Source organism: Manacus candei, unplaced genomic scaffold, assembly GCF_025592945.1.
Source record: "Manacus candei isolate 608988 ecotype Guabito, Panama unplaced genomic scaffold, ASM2559294v1 h1tg000042l, whole genome shotgun sequence".
NCBI lineage: Eukaryota > Metazoa > Chordata > Aves > Passeriformes > Pipridae > Manacus > Manacus candei.
This window is the reverse complement of record NW_026138090.1, coordinates 6,830,486-6,850,303: the sequence shown is the minus strand read 5'-3', so window position 1 is coordinate 6,850,303 and position 19,818 is coordinate 6,830,486. Positions and strand designations below refer to the sequence as shown.

General features: G+C 37.3%; 1 protein-coding gene across 8 annotated transcripts in view; it reads right to left on the bottom strand.

The window, feature by feature from the left end:
• Window positions 1-19,818, bottom strand: part of PCLO (piccolo presynaptic cytomatrix protein) — a 351,079-nt gene that overhangs the window by 95,773 nt on the left and 235,488 nt on the right. For 6 of the 8 annotated variants that reach the window (XM_051795271.1, XM_051795275.1, XM_051795277.1 and 3 more), the window contains exons 11-13: window positions 4,740-4,848; window positions 4,064-4,131; window positions 748-959 (exon numbers count right to left, since the gene is read on the bottom strand). In XM_051795271.1, the coding sequence (XP_051651231.1) occupies window positions 748-959; window positions 4,064-4,131; window positions 4,740-4,848 (389 nt within the window). Of the gene's footprint in view, window positions 1-747; window positions 960-4,063; window positions 4,132-4,739; window positions 4,849-19,818 lie in introns of those variants that run through there. The other 2 variants (XM_051795273.1, XM_051795279.1) reach the window with 2 other exon arrangements.

The window sequence follows — 19,818 nt, the reverse complement described above, 5'->3', positions numbered from 1 at the left end:
AATCAGCACTCTTGCAAATTGCTTAAGCAAATGCAGTCTTCACAGAATTGATTTCCACTTCAGGTCTCAACTTTTTTGACACAAAATGCAAAAATCTGACAAATTACTTTATGATCTAGTTTTCAGTTTCAACTGGGAGAAAATGTTACTAAATTCCCACTCTTCCCTTTTCAGGTGTGCATATGCACAAGGAGAAAGAACTTCAGCTGAAAAATGGACAGGATGTGGCAAAGAAAATAAGAAATTATGCTTAGCAAGTTTACAGGAATTAGCTAGTGAAAAAAACATTTTAATGGTAACTTTAATTTTCATTCTTTCCCTGGCTTTCAGAGACATGCTCTGATTATTCATATCTTGTAACACTTCTAGCAGTAGTTTAGTAGAGAGAGGGAAATTATGGTCTTAGTAATATCAGTTTCTTCAGTGGAATTAGTACCTCACCATAATGTAGGATGCTCTTAAATAGCAAGAGCAACAAAGACAGCAAATGACAATTATTTTGTTTAAAACCAATAATATTAAGCTAAAAAAATTATTTTTAGAGATGGACGAATCTTTTATTACCTTGAATAAATCACATAATCTTTCCTTATGTCCAAGTTCAGTATCTTAACAGTAATATTCATAACTGTCCTGGAAATGAGTTCACCAACATGTGCTGTAATTTCTTGCTATACTAAAGGAGGTACACAGGCAGTTTCCTCCTGTCATTAAATATTATTGCTGCGTATCTGAGAAGTTTCTTACCTTGCTGCTGTGGCGCTTTTTGCTCACTGAGGGAGAACCAGGCTGACCAGGGCTAGGAACAGCACTGGAGGTGGCAGAAGTGGTTCCAGAGTGGACATGAGAACCCTTTTCCACTCCTGAGGAAGCAACCAGAGGCGACTGCTGTAGAGAAACCTTTTGGAGCTCTGCAGCCAGCTGCTTGGGATCAACCCCCGGGGACTTCGCTTTATCTACTGGATTAAAGTAAGAGAGCTTTGTATTGATAATTGCCAGCACATCCAAATCCATCTTGCCAAGGTACAGGGACAGTATAATGATCTTTACAATTTTTCATGTCATCTGCTTGTATACTTTGAAGGCACAAAAGGCAACCTATAGAAATAAACATCTCTCACACAACATTGACATTCCAATTCCAGTCTTTCTGTCAACTAGTGCTGCTTACCTTGAAAGCTTCCTGAGAAAGTACTTCTAGCTGAAGAAAAATAGGCCTTGCTGATCATGCTGAATCATACTGGAGCAAATTATAGATTTAAAGACTGGACTGTACTGTCTTTCAATATTTGGAACTGGTCCAGGCTCACCAAGTATCTCAACTTTCTTGTAAAAAGCTTAAATCTCTTTTTTTTCTTTTTTTTTTTTTTTTTTCAAATCAGCTGGACATTCAATAAAACTGAATTCTACTTCTGAGATAATTTATACAAAAATAAAGAGAAAGAAGCTCAAAACTTTAGCACCACAAATTAATCAAAGTAGAATGAAATGAAAATGAATGAAGAATAAAAGCCCTGATTCACCTTGCCTTATTACTCACACCTATGCAAGACATCTGAGTCTGATTGCCCTCCCTGCTGCCTGGGAATGAGTGGGAAGAATTTACCCTTTGGAGACAGCAATTTCCATCTAACACAGAAACAAAGTCAAATAAGTTCCATATATGCCTTAAACTGCATAGAGTTAAAAGGATACTAGGCACAGCTTGCTTCCCAGGTTCTCAGAAGTATAAGAGGTTTAAAGCAAGACATTATTCTTATCCCGCCTGTTTGGCTCTAATTCATTTTCTTTCAGAGAGAATGGAGATTGTTCCTTTCCAAAGCCCAGTCTGCCAAACCTCAGAGGTAATGGCAAGACTTGACTTGGCAGGCAGAAGGAACTCTACAGAGCTGGTCCAACTCAGAAACCACTAGAAAATTACCAGACTAAAAGGAAGCATGCCTGCAACAGTGGAAAAATTTAATTTTATTTCTGTTCTTTCTCATTTTGAGAAAAAGTTGTTTATTCTGTCATCTATCTTTTCAAAACCCAATTTCAGTGTCTATCAATGTCTTTGGTGGTTTTGATCTGCTCACAAAGAAAATAATTATGGGCAGCTCTGCCTCAAAGCTATGTCAGAGTTAGTCTTTTCTTTAAATTATTATCAATAACATCCATTTTCAACAAAAAGTAGCTTTATGGTAAGTATATTAATAGCTGGGAAATGTTACATGATCAGCAAATAGAGGATTTAATTCAGACAATTTATGTACTGATTGATAAAAGAGAAGCCACAAACCCACAAAACTCAGAACGGACCCATGAAATTCTGAGTGAAAGTCTTTTAATCTGCACTGAGCTTGCTGAGGGGCTGCATTACTGTAAGATTGTCCACGTTGATTCAAAGGTAGATTAGATATGACTGATAAAGTGACTGGAGCCTGCAGTCATGGTATTGGCTGAATAGAAGGGAATCCCCCCAAAAGCATTGCCATCTTAGAACTCACATAAAACTTCACACTGGCTGCTACTGTTGCATCCCTGTATCTTAGTAAATACCGTATTTTCATCACTCATAACAGACCACAAACCTTGTATTAAGCTAACAGGTATTTTCATCAAGGTCTTTTCCAACACTGACAATTCTATGACTGTGAACACAGGCCTTAGGACTTCTGTGTTATTTGAACTTGCTGCAGCTTGCTGGGAGCTTTGTTTTAGCTTGTCTGGCTGCAACAGTGATTGTTGAATAACTGGATGGCTGCAGCCCAAATTTGCCTGAGTTATATTGTATAATGGTATGGTATAGTGCCCATTCTTAATAATTTTGACATAGAAAGGCACAGCAGTAATTGCACTGTGCAGGTTGAAGTATTTATGACTCCAGATTAATAATGAAGTTCGTAAGAGCCTCTGAGGCCTGGGGTGACAGCAGTGCTGCAAGGTTTGGACACAGGATGAAAGTGGAGGCCCTGCAGACACCAACAACTCACTGGTCAGTTACCAGAAGGGATGGAAACTCAGGGACTGGGCAAAGTAAGCCTTAAGGGCAACAGAAGGAAAAAGAAAAAGAATATATCACATGTAAAGTTTACACTATCCAGTCAAGTCCTGTGCAATGCAGAGCTGTTGAACAGTGGGGAAAGAGCAAGGTATAGTAGAAAACATAAAAGAGACTCAAGTGGATCCCGATGTGAATATGAAGGAATTATCATCAAGGAGGAGTCAAAAACTCCCACCACAAACATCACACTCCTCCCAGCACGTTCCTCAGGATACCTGAACCATCCCTGATGCAACTTGAGGCCATTTCCTCTTGTCCTACCACTTGTTACTTGGGAGATGAGACTGACCCCAACCTGACTACAGCCTCCTTGCAGGTAGCTGTAAAAAGAGAGAAAATTCCCCCTGAGCCTCCTTTTCTCCAGGCTAAACACGCCCAGCTCCCTCAGCTGACTTGTGTTCCTGATTCTTCCTCAGCTCCGTTACCCTTCTCTGGACATGCTCCAGCACATCAATTTCCTTCTTGGGAGGGGCCCAAAACTGAACACAGAATTTGGTATGGCCTCACCAGTGCTGACTACAGAGAGACTATCACTGCCCTGGTTCTGCTGCCACAGTATTGCTGATTCAACCCAGGATGCCACTGGCCTTCTTGGCCACTTGGGCACATGTTGGCTCATGTTCAGCCACTGTCAACCAGCACCCCCAGGTCCTTTTCCTGCTACTCTTCTCCAGCCTCTAGCTCTGCATGGGGTTGCTGTGACCCAAGTGCAGGACCTGGAACTTGACCTTGTTGAATCTCATGCATTTGGCCTTGGCTCATTGATCCAGACTATCAAGATCTCCCTGCAGAGCCTTCCTATCCTCCGGCAGAACAGCACCAGCTTGGTGTTGTCTGCAAATACACTGAGAGTGCACTCGATCCCCTCATCTTGCCTTTGTATGTAAGGTGTGGTTCCCTTTTTACCCATGGCAATATTTGAGGTGTAATGCCTGAGCTTACAACGCTAACATTCTAGCTTATATCACATCAAATCTTCAGCTGCTATCCACAATATCAAAGCAACATCTTGATGCTCACCTGCCCTTACTGGCTCATGCAGCTCCAGGTGCTGGGGGTTCTCAGAATCAGAGAGCATGTTCAGGTCCCTAAAGAAAGCAATGAGAAGCCTGAGACAAAAGAAACTCTTTCCTCATACCCTCATTATTGTATTAAGTAGGTAAATGAATAGTGGTTCATGACAGAAAGCAGCTCCCAAGCATGGTCCCTTCTTAGCTGATACATATTGGCAATGCTGTTAAAGAGCTGAGAAGAAAAGGTTCTTTTAAGGTGAAATCTTTAATGAATTTAATGCAAGTTTATGCATTTCTCATGATGCTTGAATGATTTTCATCTAAAGGATACAGATTTCACTTAAGTTCTAGTTACTACCAAATCACCATCTTTTTCTAACACTAGTAAATTCAGTGAATTGTATGTTTGTCAATGAGAGGAGATTGTGGCCTGAAAATGGAAATATCATTATTTATAAAAGTATAATTATTAGTATCTCACTCAGTTTATCTTTCCTTATGACTTTAAAAGAAAAACAGAAAAAAACAGACCTCCCACACTCACAGTGAACTCTTGCTTATTATTACACTGATGTTTTGTGCTAACAAAGGTTCCACCTTAACAACTGTAAATTAAAAAAGAAAAAAAAGAAAGCCATGAAAAGCCAAAAAAAATGGAAACAGAAAGATGGGGAAAAACTCACAGTCTTACACATATTTCTGCTTCCCCACTCTGTTGAATAATAATGCTCTGGACTTCTTCATAAGTCTTCCCAGTCAAGGGGATGCCATTCCATTCCAGCACCTGCATTCCTACAAAGGCAAAAGAGCATGAGGTCAAAGGCTCAGATTTTGACAAAGGCATCAGATAGATTCTTCTTGTCTTGCTTTGACAACAAGATTTGATGTGACATTCACTGAATGTTGTTTAAATGGCACAGCACATTAGCAAAGCCCTTTCACTTCACACAGATTAGACTCTTGAATGTTGTCCCTTCCACTATAACTTACCTGCTGAAACAAGACAGGAGATCAATTCTCTGTGATTCAAAGTATACATGCACTCTCCACAGTCTGGGTTGCATGATATTGAAAAATTCTGCAATATCAAAAACATGCATACCTACCAACATGGCAAGAAACCAAAACATTTTATATATCAGACATTTCCTGCCCAGCCATGGTATTGGAAGATAACTCTTTCCTACAGTGACAAATGGCTGTTGAGAAGCTGAGCCTCAAAATGGAAATAATTTGTGAATGTGTTTTGATAATTCACATACATTTTCTCTACTTTGTCACTTATGAAAATACAAAAAAGTGAAGGCGGTTGGGTTAACTGATTTTAATGAAAAGATGTGCCTCCACATTTCAAACATCAGCTGGGTAATAATCAGGTTTAAATTTTTCTTCCATATCTTTTCTCGTGAAAAAATTGACAAAACAGCTGAACATACTTCATTGTAAAATGTAGGAACAGAGCTATGGTAACTGGGCTGAAAAATACTGAAAACTGATCTAAGCTGCTGTGTCTTCCAAGTGTGTCAGGACTGAGTCAGGAGACTTGGTACGGATCAAAGTATCTCTATAAGGAAGTTTTATGTTCAGTATTTCCAGAGTCAACCACTCTATAAATCAAGTGAGGTGTATTCTGATAAGATGAGAAATCTTTTGGTGAGAGTGAAATGCTCACAAAAAGCAAGATTTGCATCTGGGACTTATAGGTTCTCAGAACTGGGTTCATATTTTGTAATAATTAGTCATAAGGTTGACTCCAAAAAGATTAACTTTTCATCAGTGTACAAACGTCAAAATCCAAGCCTCTGGCTCTAGTGGGAAAAAAATGCTTAATGGGACAAGATACTGAATTCTTAATAGTTCACTAGAAGCAATGTATTACAAAACATCTGAAAAACACACCACCCACACAGCAAGAAAAACCACAAACACTTAACTTGCTACCACTTACACAGATAAAACCAAGTCTTCACCTGGATCATATTTTAATTTCAAAATCCTGTGCAGTTGCATATAACAAATGGGAAAAATAGTGAAGTGAAATGTGGAGATAAACTCATATAAAAACATGCTGCTAAATAAAATATAATGAAAACTGTTTATGGAATAAAACAGATTAAATTATTTGACAATGAAAGAGTATGAGAAATAAAGACTACAACTTTATATTCCAAAATTTTCCATTGCATTCCATGAATTAGGAGTTGAAATATCAGAACGGATCATAACTGTTGTAATCAAGAATCTATCATGTGGTTTGTAGCAGTTTACAGAAATACAAACTGTGCAAAATGAGTAAAACGTGATGCTCAGAAGGCAGTAAATCCAACTGCTTCATGCTAAAATAGATCTGACTTTTCCTAAAATTTACCCCCTTTCATTTACCAGCCATGATTCAGAAATATGATGTGGCTTTTGCTTGGTAAAGTAGATTTGATTTTAAGCTCAGTTCCTCTGAAATAAAGCAACAGTAATTATGAGCAAGTGCATGTCCCCTTGATTTTTAATCGTACAAATTTAACAGCATGGTCTCTGTCTTTAGAATGTTTCTAGAAAGGAAGGAACTGAAGTTATTTTTGTTTTTTTGTCAATGTGTGACTTCACAATGCTATCAAGGCAAAGGATGTTATACATGACAGTATAAACCTCCTAAGACAAGTAAAACCACCTTTTCCATGTATTAGCAATGAGCAAGAACAAAAACTGAAAACTTTAGAAATGTGAGAAACTGGTTAATATCCTTTTGTAAAAAAAAACAAAAAAAAGATGTTCTGTTGACAAAATGCTACCAGCTGCTGTCCTAGGTTTATCACCTCCTGCTTGCATGGCTTCAGAAGAAAATTTACCAGGGGAGCAGTAAGTCTATCATCAATGACTCGCTTTAATTTAAAAGACCAGCAGAAAGAGCCTAACTGAGTATCACTGCAGTGAAGGGATTTGGAAATGGAATCTAATTTCCACTGGTAAGAGTTTCAGTAGTGTGTGCAATGGCACTGCACTCACTCACTTGGTCAGTAAGGCCACACACGCATGAACAAAGAAGCAAACCAAAAGAAAATGGAATCTCATCAGACTTGGCTCACACAGAGATCCATTTAAGCTGTCAGTAGAGGGGTATTTCCTTCTCATTATGTGCCTTGTGGATCATGAATGTTTAAAATTAAGCAATTTAAATGCAACTTAATGGATCTGACTGATACCCCTGGGGTATAAGGAAAAAAAATTAGACAAGAAGCTGATTTTTATTTTCTCAAGGTGTAACTGCCATACAGGTTTTGCTTGGAAAAAAAAAAAGTTACAAAGAAAACCTTCAGGATGAATGCAAGTCTAACCAACAAAAATAGAAAAAAAGTAACATGAAGTCACACTGATGATAAAGTTTTGCTTTGCCTAAAATCAATCCCATTCTGTCACTGGTCTTTGGTAGTCAGAACATGATAGTTACATTTCCAAAAGTTTGTATGCTTCAAATCACCAGTTTAGGAAAAAATAAAAAAATAAATAAAAAACCACACAAAAAACCCCCAGCAGGAATATGAGAAAACTTGCATTGCTTTATGACAGTTCTGCTGACTGAGGAAGAACTAGCAATTTCCCTGATAATCAAATGTATAATTTCTTCTGGCATCTCTTTTTTTAAATATTATCTTATTAACATGGCTACATCCTGCATTGATGGTGATCAATTACACATTTTTAGCAATATCAGCTCCCAGAGTCAGTAGATCAGCTTTAAACATCAAGACCTTGGAGTCTTGATGTTTAAAGTTAACCCTGCTCCACAAGTGTGCTGTCAGACATGAATTGCTCAGCCTTTTTGTTATCTGCTGGATGGTGACATTTAGAACCTGGAATCAGAAGAGGTTTATAATTTTCCACTGATCACAAAATAATTATTACAGAGGGAACCTCATACATTCATAAGTATGTAATGGACATATCCACATTTAATACCATCCCTTCCCTTAAAAAAGCATGCTACAGTCCTAATACATTGAAAGAAAGAGAGAAGACTGCTGCATTCTTATATTCTTCTATATATATCTATTAAGGGCCACACCTTGGAGATGTTATCAAAATTGAAGTGTAGGTTTCCTCTGACACAGTATAGCCATTGTGGGTTTTTTTTATAAGTACCAAATAAGTATCTCAAAGTCTCCAGTACTTGCTATAGTTGCTGCTCTCAGTGCTTAAACTAAGAGCTTGCTCCTGGAGGGAGGGTCAGTGCTTACACTGCAGAAGTGAGGAAGGGCCCACTTGGCCTTTGATGGTTTCATCAAAACCATCCCAGGAAGGAGAGGGTGATATTTTGTTGTATTGCATGATGTTGCCATACTTAACACGTGAAGCTTAATGCTGTTCACAAGACAGTCAGGCTCTTTTTACCAACTAGTAAAGTGCTAGCATTTATTATTATTTTTGCATGAGTATGCCAGTTATCTGTTAACTGATTACAACAAAACCTGAAAACTCTGCAGAACTGATTTCCTTTTTCTGACATTTCGACTAGTCATTTGACAGCTTGTGAAATGGAAGCTACATACTGGTGAAACTTGAAATAATTCCCTGGGGTTCCTGGGGAACATTCAGCATCCTTTGGAAGATATGGGAAATTTTGGGTAAGAGAATTTTGGAGTAGAAAGGTTGAATAATGTGTAAAGAGGATGAGTTTGTATTCAGATCTAGGCAAAACCTGAACTTTCACATTGCATGAAATTTCTCAGAATCCTGAGTAAACCTGTATCCAAATACAAGGAGCTGGTCCTTGCTTGGAATTACCACATGATTTGGACTGATGATCTTCTGTTGATAATTTCCATTGTTTCACACTAAACAACTAAGCCCTCTAATTGCTGACTATTTAGTCATATGTGGATCAATTGCCAGGAAAAAAAAAAGCTTATGTAATAGCATGGACTATGTTGGCATTGCTCACTGTCCCTGTGTATGTTTTACAGCAGCTCAATCAAGAAATGCAAAATGCAGATCACTACTAATGTTCAACTGCTTATATAAAAAAAGGAACTTTTTAATCTTAAATGGTGCCATATGTTTCAAGTATTGATGTATTGCAGATACTGCAGATTGTCAAGAGAGGTTGAAGAATCCCTGTACCTCGAGGTGTTCAAAACCCAACAGGACCACTGCCTCTGCTTTGAACAGGGAGACTGAATTAGGGCATCTCTAGAGGTGCTTACAAGCCTCAAGTATTTTGTGATTCTGTGTCAAATAGTTACATTTTGTTTTATAGACTATTCTATTTTTGAATCCATATATTCTGTAGCTCCATGTATCAAAAAAAGCAGACATAGCTGATTCTAGGGATATTAGATCTGCGCTATGATGTCCATAAATAATTTGAAGTTCCAAGACTTAAGTGATTTGATCTAACTGAGGAATAATTAATAATTTCTCCTTAATATCTTTGAACTCTTGTACTTGAGCAGGTATGCACACAAACTATTTATCTGTTTTTTAATGAAGAGGATAAATATTTAGCAACAATGAGAAAATGTGCAATAAGAAACAATCAGAAATTAGTTCAATGAATATTGTTTAAATCTGTGTATGAAAATCTCACAGCTTCTTTTAAAATCTTGGTTTGAATTAAATTTTAAAATTTAGATATACTTGCATCCTGTATCAGGATACACAGTATTGAAGAGAAACTTATACAAAAACAGTTGTGTTTTGCTATCCTACTTTTTGGCAGAGGAACTTTGATGTAGTTCCTTTGGGTAGACTCTGCCCTCATTTAGTAATGCTTAATTAAACTTATCAACTGTCATTCTATTTAAAACTAAACTGAAAGAAAGATCTGAGAGCTGATAAAGTGAATAATTGCATTATTGCCTCTTTTAGGAGTTCTGATAAAGAAAAGATTATTCTAGACAGAGAGAGTGATCAAAAAATACTACCAACCACAGTTTAGATCCAACAAATAACAAAATACCTTTTCTTTTCAACCCATTTCCTTCCACTGAATTTGCTATGCTATGGTTATACAGAACCCTTGACAATAATATTGTTCTTTTAATGGTATCATGGATATGTCAAATGCATTAACCTAAAAGTATTTCAGGAATAGATATCTTCAAATAAAATCCATGTTCATGGCCACTGGTTTGAGGACTGTTTCTTGGGAGATGTTGATGAAGGACTGTGGCTGTGCAATTTCCTTGCCATGGACCCAGACAGTGCTTCTCTTTATACCTGCACTAGTTTTAGGACTTCCATTAGCTTTACTCCTGACTTGCAGGTGGAGTGGGGTTAATGGTTGGACTTCATGATTTTAGAGGTCTTTCCCAACCTTAATGATACTATGATTCTAATGCATACATTGCTGGCTGGATAGAGGTTTGTTCCTTTGCCCTGCAGCTTTGAGAAAGAGGTTGACTGGTATGAAAAAGCAACTGAAATAAGGGGAAAGAGAGCAAAACAACTAAAGTGTCAATGCTCTCCTTGGGGGCTGGGTATGAACTGGATTTGGAAAGGTTATAGCAGCTGTTCCCTAATCTATCCCAGACATTATTGTATAATTTCTTTTTCTTTATATCTGCTTCCTTAGTAGTGATCAAATCTTCTTCAGACTCATCCTTCAGACATGAGCTGGCTGCATGATTAAAGTTGAAATTGAAAGGAATCTGGAAATCATCAAAGGATTTGATTTCTCTGAATATGAGTCCTGACACTATTTGAATACAGAAATATTAAACTGAACCTCTGAACATCTCTTGAGTTTTATTCCCATTTGTAACTATGTGCACTATTATAAAGTTAATCTCAGTCACTTTGAATACAGTCTTATACTATAGACTCTTCTATTCAATATACCCAAGGCACCTAAGAAGTAGAAAATTTGTTGTTTGCTGTGTCACTAAGAGTTTGTAATTACTTCAAAAAAATAAGGCTATACATGTGTACAAATCCTATTATTTTTCCATCTTTTTACAGTCTCCAAACTGTTCTCCTACTGGAATTTAAAAATATCTAAATATTACAATCTTAGAATAGAGCCTCTGGCTTTGGTTACACCATAGTTATATCCACAGATTGCTGGGGTTTATTCTCTGCTTCTTCATAGTTTGTATTGTTTATTCTTATGCAAAATAAACAAGGCAGTTTGAATTGCATTTTTCATTGGTCCAATGATCAGAGAGGAAAATGAAATTGGACTCTACAGGCTAGCAACTTCAATCAGTGAAATGTGAATATTAGTGTCTTCCTATATCATAAGAGATTTAAAATTCAGAAACATTACTTTGAAATCCCAGAAAGTGCTATAAAAGTTAATTATTCACTCAGAACAAGGAGAAAGAATATTAACTTGTAGTCTGACATTTAGCACTAAATCACTTTATGGTCTATGCTCCCCGCTTATTTTTGTTTTATTTCTAAACTTTTTTGATGGTTAAAAATAGGCTGATGAAAGTCAATGTGTTAATGTATTTCCCCATACTGCTGGACATGAATCACACCAAAACTCATTATTTCTTGTAGACACCTTAACTTACTCTCCCATTCATCATTTACACTCAGGCTGAATATTTTCCATTTGTTACAATAATTAGTATGTAGACAACACTCACAATTCTTAAAAATGGATATGTTGTTCATCAGGTAGAAATTATATCATGGACCTGCCTATGCCTCATGGCTGCTATGCTGCTACTATGAAATGGCACTTATAAAAGTACAGCCAGAGCAAATCAACCTCGTATTTGAGGTGTACTTGGCATTTACTGGCAGCTACACCCCACATCACTGACAGGTACAGCTGCAGCTACCAACACAGTACGAAACACCTCTCTATTTTTGTGTGCCTTCAGATTTATACATATATTGACATGATTCTATAGATCACCCTTCAGTTTGAACTGTGTTAGAGAAACAAGTGATGACCAGGATGTATTTGTGTGACCTAATTGAAGTTCTTGGCAAGTTAAATGAAGATTAGAGTTAGTGTTTATGAAAATAAGTATTATATAAATGATAAGTTTATAGTGCTTTCACCACTACTATACCCTGAAAGATTAGTTTACATCAGAGTTACAGACAGAAGATCAACTATACCATGTGAACAAAATGTTGTGGTGCATTGTAATTATTCTGTGTTTTAGAACATGGGTTTTTGTAACATAGTGTTCACTGAAGCTATAGAGCATAGCAACTTTGCTTTCAGTAGTGTTGTATAAGAGACTATAATGATTTTGCCAGTGAAATGAGCTTCCTGTAGAATGATCTAATTTAGCTGAAAGTCTTAAACACTTCATTATCAGGTTGTGCCCACAAAAAAAAAAAAAGTCTGCTTTTAAAAACAGTTTACTGTGAATTTAGATTATTTTTAAAAAGTCCTGTAGTAATATATATGGTAGAATGAAAAAGTCTGTTAATTCAAACTCACCTAAAGATTCCCCTAAAGATCAGTAAACAAAGAGGGTGCAGGAATTTCTATTTGCTGTCTCCCTCGTGAATGGTAAGTAGCTAAAACCATTATTTTCATGGTAGTTTAATAGCAGGTATGAATTTAGACTAGTATATCCCTGTCTGCATTCTATATCTATATTCATGTATTCAGAATTCAGTGAGGTTTTTTCAATTTCCATTTTTGAGGAATAAATTATTCTCCTTTACGCAAATGCAGTTCTGTTAGTCCAAATTCTATCAGTTACAGCTGAGAATGGAGTGATATTTGGGTTCAAAATTTCCTTTTGGAGGGGCTAGAGCGACATGTCATGAGATGCAAAAAAAACCAGTTCTTGTGGAAGTTACAGTGTATGTCTGAAAAATCACTCTCTGCATTACTTAATTTCTAGTCTCCTTAAGAACATAAATTACGGCAGCAAACATGTCAAACAAAGTCTATATAAAACACTGCTCTATTGTCAAAACAATTAGATTCTAAGCACGACTTAATTTAGATTAAAAGAAAAGTGACATAACTTATCAGTGTTAAAATCTCTTGTGTAGTTCCAAATAAAAAGAAAGATTTAATGCTCTGTCTTCTACAGAGGAGGACTGAAGTTACCCATACCTCACCCAGGAAGCAGCCTATAGGCTGCTGCTAAGATACCCAATGCCTGATCTTCTCCTTAACAAGTTGAATCTCTGCCAAGATCAAGCCCAACAGAGTGGATCTCAGACAAATCCAGACTCTCCAACTCCAGTAGCACTGGTATCTGTATGTTGATGGAGGATTTAGACTTTCTGCTCTGCCTGTTCTCTCTTCTCAGTCACTTCTCTTTCTTCAATCAAAATATCCTCCATTAATGAAACAACACAGAATAAATTGGGTTCAGACCAGTAATCATTTCTGCATCCAAGAAACAGAAAATACAAAGTAACCTGCAGTATCCTAGTTGGTACTGAAGTGACAAGAAAAAAAATGAGTCAAGGGAGAGAAAGTCACCAAGATGAGGTTATTGGCTCTGTCAAGTGGAGCTACATCACAGAAACCTTAAGAATAAAAAGTATGAATGAGGCCTGATGGGACAATAATAAGTCTAAGGGGCCTGATGGGATTCATCCCAGGGTACTCAAAGAGCTGGCTGATGTCATCTCAAGACCTCTCTCAAAGATCTTTTAAGGGTCCTGGGGATCTGGGGTCACTTGGTTTATTCTGCCTGCAGATGAGGAGACTGAGGGGAGACCTTATCGTGGTCTCCAGTTTCCTCATGAGGGGAAGCAGGAGGGCAGGCACTGATCTCTTCTCTCTGGTGGCCAGTGATAGGACCCAAGGGAACTCTGTCAGGGGAGATTTAGGCTGGATGTTAGGAAGAGATTCTTCACTCTCGAGTGTGGTTGGGCGTTGGAACAGGCTCTCCAGGGAAGCGGTCACAGCACTGAGTCTTTCAGGAGCAGGACAATGCTCTCAGGCACATAGTGTGATTCTTGGGACTGTTCTGTGCAGGGCAAGGAGTTGGACTTGATGGTCCTTGTGGGTGCCTTCCAACTTAGGATATTCTATTCTATTCATATTCTATGAATGAAATATGAGTGATAATTTATGTATGTAGGACTCCCAGAAGAATTGTGCAGGGAGAAAAAGGAGATTCATGGCACACAGAATGAATGTCATCAAGATCCCAACACATTAACACGTGGCTTCTCAGGACATAGCTCAGGTACGGAAAAGCAGCCTAAAAAAAGACAGGGCAGAACTATACTTTAGCAAAGAATTGACTAAACCAAAGTGCAACCTGAAAATATAAAAAGACAAAGGGAGGAAGATTAAGAAAGGACTGAGGTCATAAGACCCTGAGATAAAGGAAAAAAGGATGTAGAGAAACCCAGCAACAATTTCCAGTGACTCACAGGGGTATAGGGTAGAGAAACAAAAGATCACAATCACTATCAGCTTCTGAAAGTGTGCAAAAGGCACCTCTAAGACCATCACACAGTTGCCAATTTAAGAACCCAGAGGATGAGAAGAAGACTCAGCAGCTGGCATCCCTTGATCTCTGGACATGTAACTTGCATATACACATCCTGGTGCTTTGGAGAGCATGGGTTGGAGAGGATGAGTTTATTTAGAAAGTACAACAGAGAAAGAACTAATCCCAGAGAAAAGTTGCTCTTAACTGAGGATCCCCAACATGCTGCGTCTCTTGGGGCTTCCTGAACAGGCTCTTCTCACACAGATCTGGGGGTCTAACCCTTGCTTGATGAAGTCCTGGCTGGTCTCCAGCAATGTCACCACTAAGGGACTATAGAAGCCAATTCAGAAAATAATGGCATTATTAGGATAATTTACATACTGAAAGCATGCTAGGAGTGATCAAAGGCCATGGTTATGCATTAGATGGCAATGATTCTTAAGGCCATTTACAAATAAGAACAGAAAGTTTTTGTGACTCACAGTAAGCAAACTCCACTGTTTAAATAAAAAGTCAAGTCTTAATAAGAATAGCTGAAGACCTTAAAATACCAATGTGTCACACAGGCTAGAGTGAGATCTTCACTTGATGTATTCTAATAGGAGTCACTCTGTCAATAGTCATCCTCTATACCCTAGGAGTAATTTTACCGTTCAGACACTATGTGATTATTCAAATATAAAGAAGAATTTACTCACTATTATCTCATTTGTGAGAGTCATGTAACCTGAAAACTAAAAAACTGCTGGTCAGTGTCATGTGGTTCTCATCTCCTGTATGTATCTATTTTTCAATTGTATACCTATAATTCTCCTTTTAAGAAAAGTTTTGGCAAATTATGCTCTTCATATTGTAAGGTAAGATAAATTCCTTATATTACCTTAGAACCAACATGTTCACATTGTAATTAAAGTTGAGCTAAATTTTTCAGTCATATACTGAGTTTCCAGATAGGCAGGGTCATTATCATAAAAGTTATTTAAAAAAAAAAAAAGTTAGCATTTCTTTAGCTGGAAAAATTGAAGCATTTCTTTATCCTTGTTCAAAAATACATAGTTTTTTAATTTCAAAAAGGATTTTTCAGTCCAAAATGCTTAATTTTAGGTAATATTTAATTTGAAAGTGAAGCATTTTAATCTCTCATTTTTTCAGGAAAAAAAAGTTTAGTTCACAAGAAATCCAACTTCTATTTTTATGCTAACATAGATGTATGGACAGGTGGAAGGTCACAACCATGCCAAAATATGTTAGTGATTCAGAGTTTGCTATTTGTTTGTTTGTTTCAGAAAGTGGATGATGGGGTTTGTTTGGAGTTTTTTGTTAGTTTGGGGGGGTTTTTTGGATTTTATTGGGGTTTTTTTCTTTGTTTTCTGTTTTGTTTTTCCCATTTTTCACGTTTTGTTTTCACATTTTTGTTTTTCACATTTTTCACATTTTCGTATTTTCACGTAGTTTTTCACATTTTTATCACGAATAGCTGTAATTTGGTATCATTAAGTACAAGGGTAGAACACAGATTTAAAATTACAGTATAAATAATATGTTTGCAAGTTCCTCATGGTATCTCCAGAGATGGAAAGAGATGCTCTAGTATTTAATAAAATAAAAAAAAAATACTACTTGAGAAATTTGACTAGATATACTAAGTTAACTAACTTGGAAAAAAATATATTATCCAACAACTTCTAAGCAAAAGGCACTGGTTTTCCTATGGGGAATAGTGACCTATTTGAAGAGAAACTCATGTTATCTTACAAGATGTCAAAATATTTTCCCTTCATAGAGTTGTCAGAATAGAATTTTTACTATTGGAATGACTTTATTTCAGCCTATGCTACTCTTCCATAGATTGACTGGGCATCCTCACAAATTCCTGGCATATAGCATGTCCATAGCTGCAGAAAATATGTGGACCAAATTTGTTTGACTATTGGCTGGTTTCCACAGACAAGAATCTGAACCACAGGGGAAAATGCATAAAATCACCATATCTTTTTCATCGAATTTTGAACAGATTTAGAACAATAAAGAAAAGAGTGTGGAAAGCAGTACACATGTCTGCAGGGAAGAACCTGTGCACACAAGCATACTGCTGTTTTGGTTTTACCTTGGTTTGGGCTTAGAGTCAAGGTGCAAATTTTTGGCTGTTAAAAGTTAAGTGTCTTGCCTCAGTAGTTGACTGGAAATTTCAAGTAGTTAATGAATGAAGAGAGGCAGGCTCCTCTTCAGATGGCTCATCTCAGCTGACACCTCTCTGGAATGAGATGAATCACATCCCTCAGGGTATCCTTCTTTCACTTGTGGTTAGTAAAAGAGCCTATAATACAAGCTGAGGGTAGATATTTACTTTTCAGACACCTAAAAATATGTGTATCGATTCCCTCCTTTGTCATCTAAAGTGATAAATCTGTCGTAGAAACAGAAATGGACTTTTTTTTTTTCTCAATTCAGCAAACTGGTACCTTATCAACGAGAAGAACAAACTGAAAGAAAGTGGTACTTCAAGTGAAGGGGATTAATGGGGAACCATCAGAGACTGAGTTGTTAGTTCTGCTTCTGCTACAACCAGCCTGGTGAGCAGCACAAGCACATCAATTAGCCTCTTTGTACCTCGATTTCCTCATGTGTTAAAAAGGTACAGTGGAAAGATAATGTTATTGTACATGAACTTTGAGATGTCCAAGTGACAAATGCTATTAGTAAAGCTAAGTGTGTTTGTGCATCAGAAATCTTGCTAACAATAGAGCTGTAGGAGATAGTGCTTGTGAAGTATTAAAAACTGAGTATTAATTGTCCACCTTTTGTATCCTTATAACTCATTCATAAAGGAATTTAGTGAATTATTATAGGATTATTCAACTTTAAGAAGTTCCACATGTGCTAGACAAATGAGAGACTCTAATGGTTACCTGCTAGAACTGACTGGTATTTCAACAGAAAGTTGAAAAACGTCAGGATTTCCGTTTTCAATAATTACTTGTTCTTCCAAGTGCAGTGATAAAAGTAGGTACAAACACCATTTTCAGGAACTTCTGCTGAGTGACATTAATGGTAGCCCCATTGCACTGCTGGGTTAAGAGCAACAAGGTTCCTTCATAGGATGCTAAGATTAGAGATGTCTAAATAGCCTGTCCTAGGAGCTCAAGCACTACCCACTCTCTTGACACAATCTGAGCTGAGAATTAAGAATCAAAAACATCTGATGTGATTAAATGTGATTTGTAAGTAGATTTTAAGAGTCAAATCAGAGAGATATAATGAAATTGGAATAAAAACTTGTGCATGGTCATATTTAAGAGGACAGTTCAACCTGCTGTACTGTTTTTGAGTGCAATAGTGATCTCTTCCCACCTCAGTGCAGGGGAGTGGACAAGCAGCTGTGTGGGGTTTAGCTGCCTACCAGGGTAAAATCACACTTGTAGATCTTCAACACGAATCAGAGAAAGGGAAGTAAAACCCTGCAATGACTGTGATACAGCTCAGTGAGAATGGTACATTATATGCAACTAAAATTGTCTTTAAAAGTAATAAAAATAATTAAATTTAATTTTAAATTAAATATTTTAAAATAATGAATACTCTTCTCACTGCCTTAGAATGTAATTCTTCTGGTGTTTTCACATCTCCAACATACTTGTAACTGCCACATGAATTTTTTCATTAACATCTCTGTATACAAATTTGATCTGCAGTACTTAGTCAAAGAAATAGCATTATTCTCACAAATAGGTCCATTTTAATAAATTAAGAATTCGTGCATGAACAAACAGCCTTGCAAATAAATGATGCAGGGTTAGGCCTGTGGTTTTTTTATTCTCTGTAGGGTTATCGGAAAGAAATTTGAATGCACAATTACTGAAGCTATTCTGTACATGCAAGATCTGATGGAGATTATCTGGCAGCTAAATACCTAATCAACTTCCATGACTACTCACACGCGTACTGATTAGCAGCAGCTTCTATTTCTTCTCAGCTACACTAAAACAAATGATCTCTTACCAGCCAGTCCCTGTGTATTTATGTGTTATGATCACAATTAATGTACTGAATTCACCATGTAAGCATCGGGAAGACAAGAAAAACAAGCTATGATACCACATTCCTTTATTGATAGCTATAGTTATAGAAATATAATTCATGTCTCTCCAAGCAAAGCAGTTTCCCCATGGGAGAAGTCACTGTTACCCTAAGGATGACAACATCCAAAAGAAGGCCCTGCTTGCAGCTGATGACTTGCAAAAGGACGACAGGGCTGGTAGTTCAGGGCTCATTTTCAAGCCACCTGAAGGAATGGAGGAGCTTTTCTGCTGAAGTAATGAAGTACATCAAGACTCATAAGGAATAATACAGCCTATGAGATACAGTTTAAGACTTCTTGGGCCACAAGATGAGGAGTTGGGGTTGATGAAACTGTAGCTAGGTGGTGGTAGGGAAGGTGCTGGAAGGATATGTCCCTAGCCTGAGTGCTGCATGACATTGGGGTGGTGCAGGTACCTGTCCCGCTGTTCCTGCTGCTGCACAGTAATCGGAAATTGCAGCCTAAACAGGCAACCTCTTGTCCTGTAACAACAGCAATGAGCCTATCTACTTTGATGCTTTCATAGTTTCAACTCAGCAACTACACACTAGCCCTAGGACAAACTCTGTCCTTAGTTATAAAAACTTGAGTGTTTTAATTGTACATCAAAACCACATTTAAACACTGAACTGTTACTGAATTCTCAGCACTGCATCCTCACAGTACCTTCACTGAGTATTGCAATGGTCTATTCTCCTTCAAAAATATGCCCAAGTGAGACATCAAACATTCATTTTTAAACTGCCAAATGTAAGTGTTAAATTGACGTTTCATCTGTAGACTCAAGCTCAAATGTTTATTATGGGTCAAGAAGGACAAAGGAGTTTGATCATTCACTATTTAATCTTTCAAGACTTCTTTCATTTCACCAAAGCTATTGAACAGGTCTGAATCTTCTTCCTAGGACTCATAATCTGTGTAAAGACCCCAGTTCACAAATTTAAAGCCAGCAAAGACAGAAATCTCTGTATTACCCATGGGGCTTATTAAGTGTTCACCTTTAAACAATCCATACTACATCCCAAGATATGTGATTAAGGATACATAGTGAGAAATTTTTACTGTGAAGCATTAACAAGTGTAGGTAGATCCCTTTATAGATGCCTTGCAAAAGTATTCCTGCATAGAGTTTAACACATTCAGGATTTAGGAGGTGGGGTTTGTCCATTAGGTGGCACCAAATTTTTCCATATCTATGGAAACTGTAGGCAACAGAGAAGCATTTATCTGCTAGTTGCTGTCAGGTGCTCTCCTGGATAGTCTCCTTTCAGAGACAGAGCCCCTGAGATGGCACTGCAGCCCATCCATGAG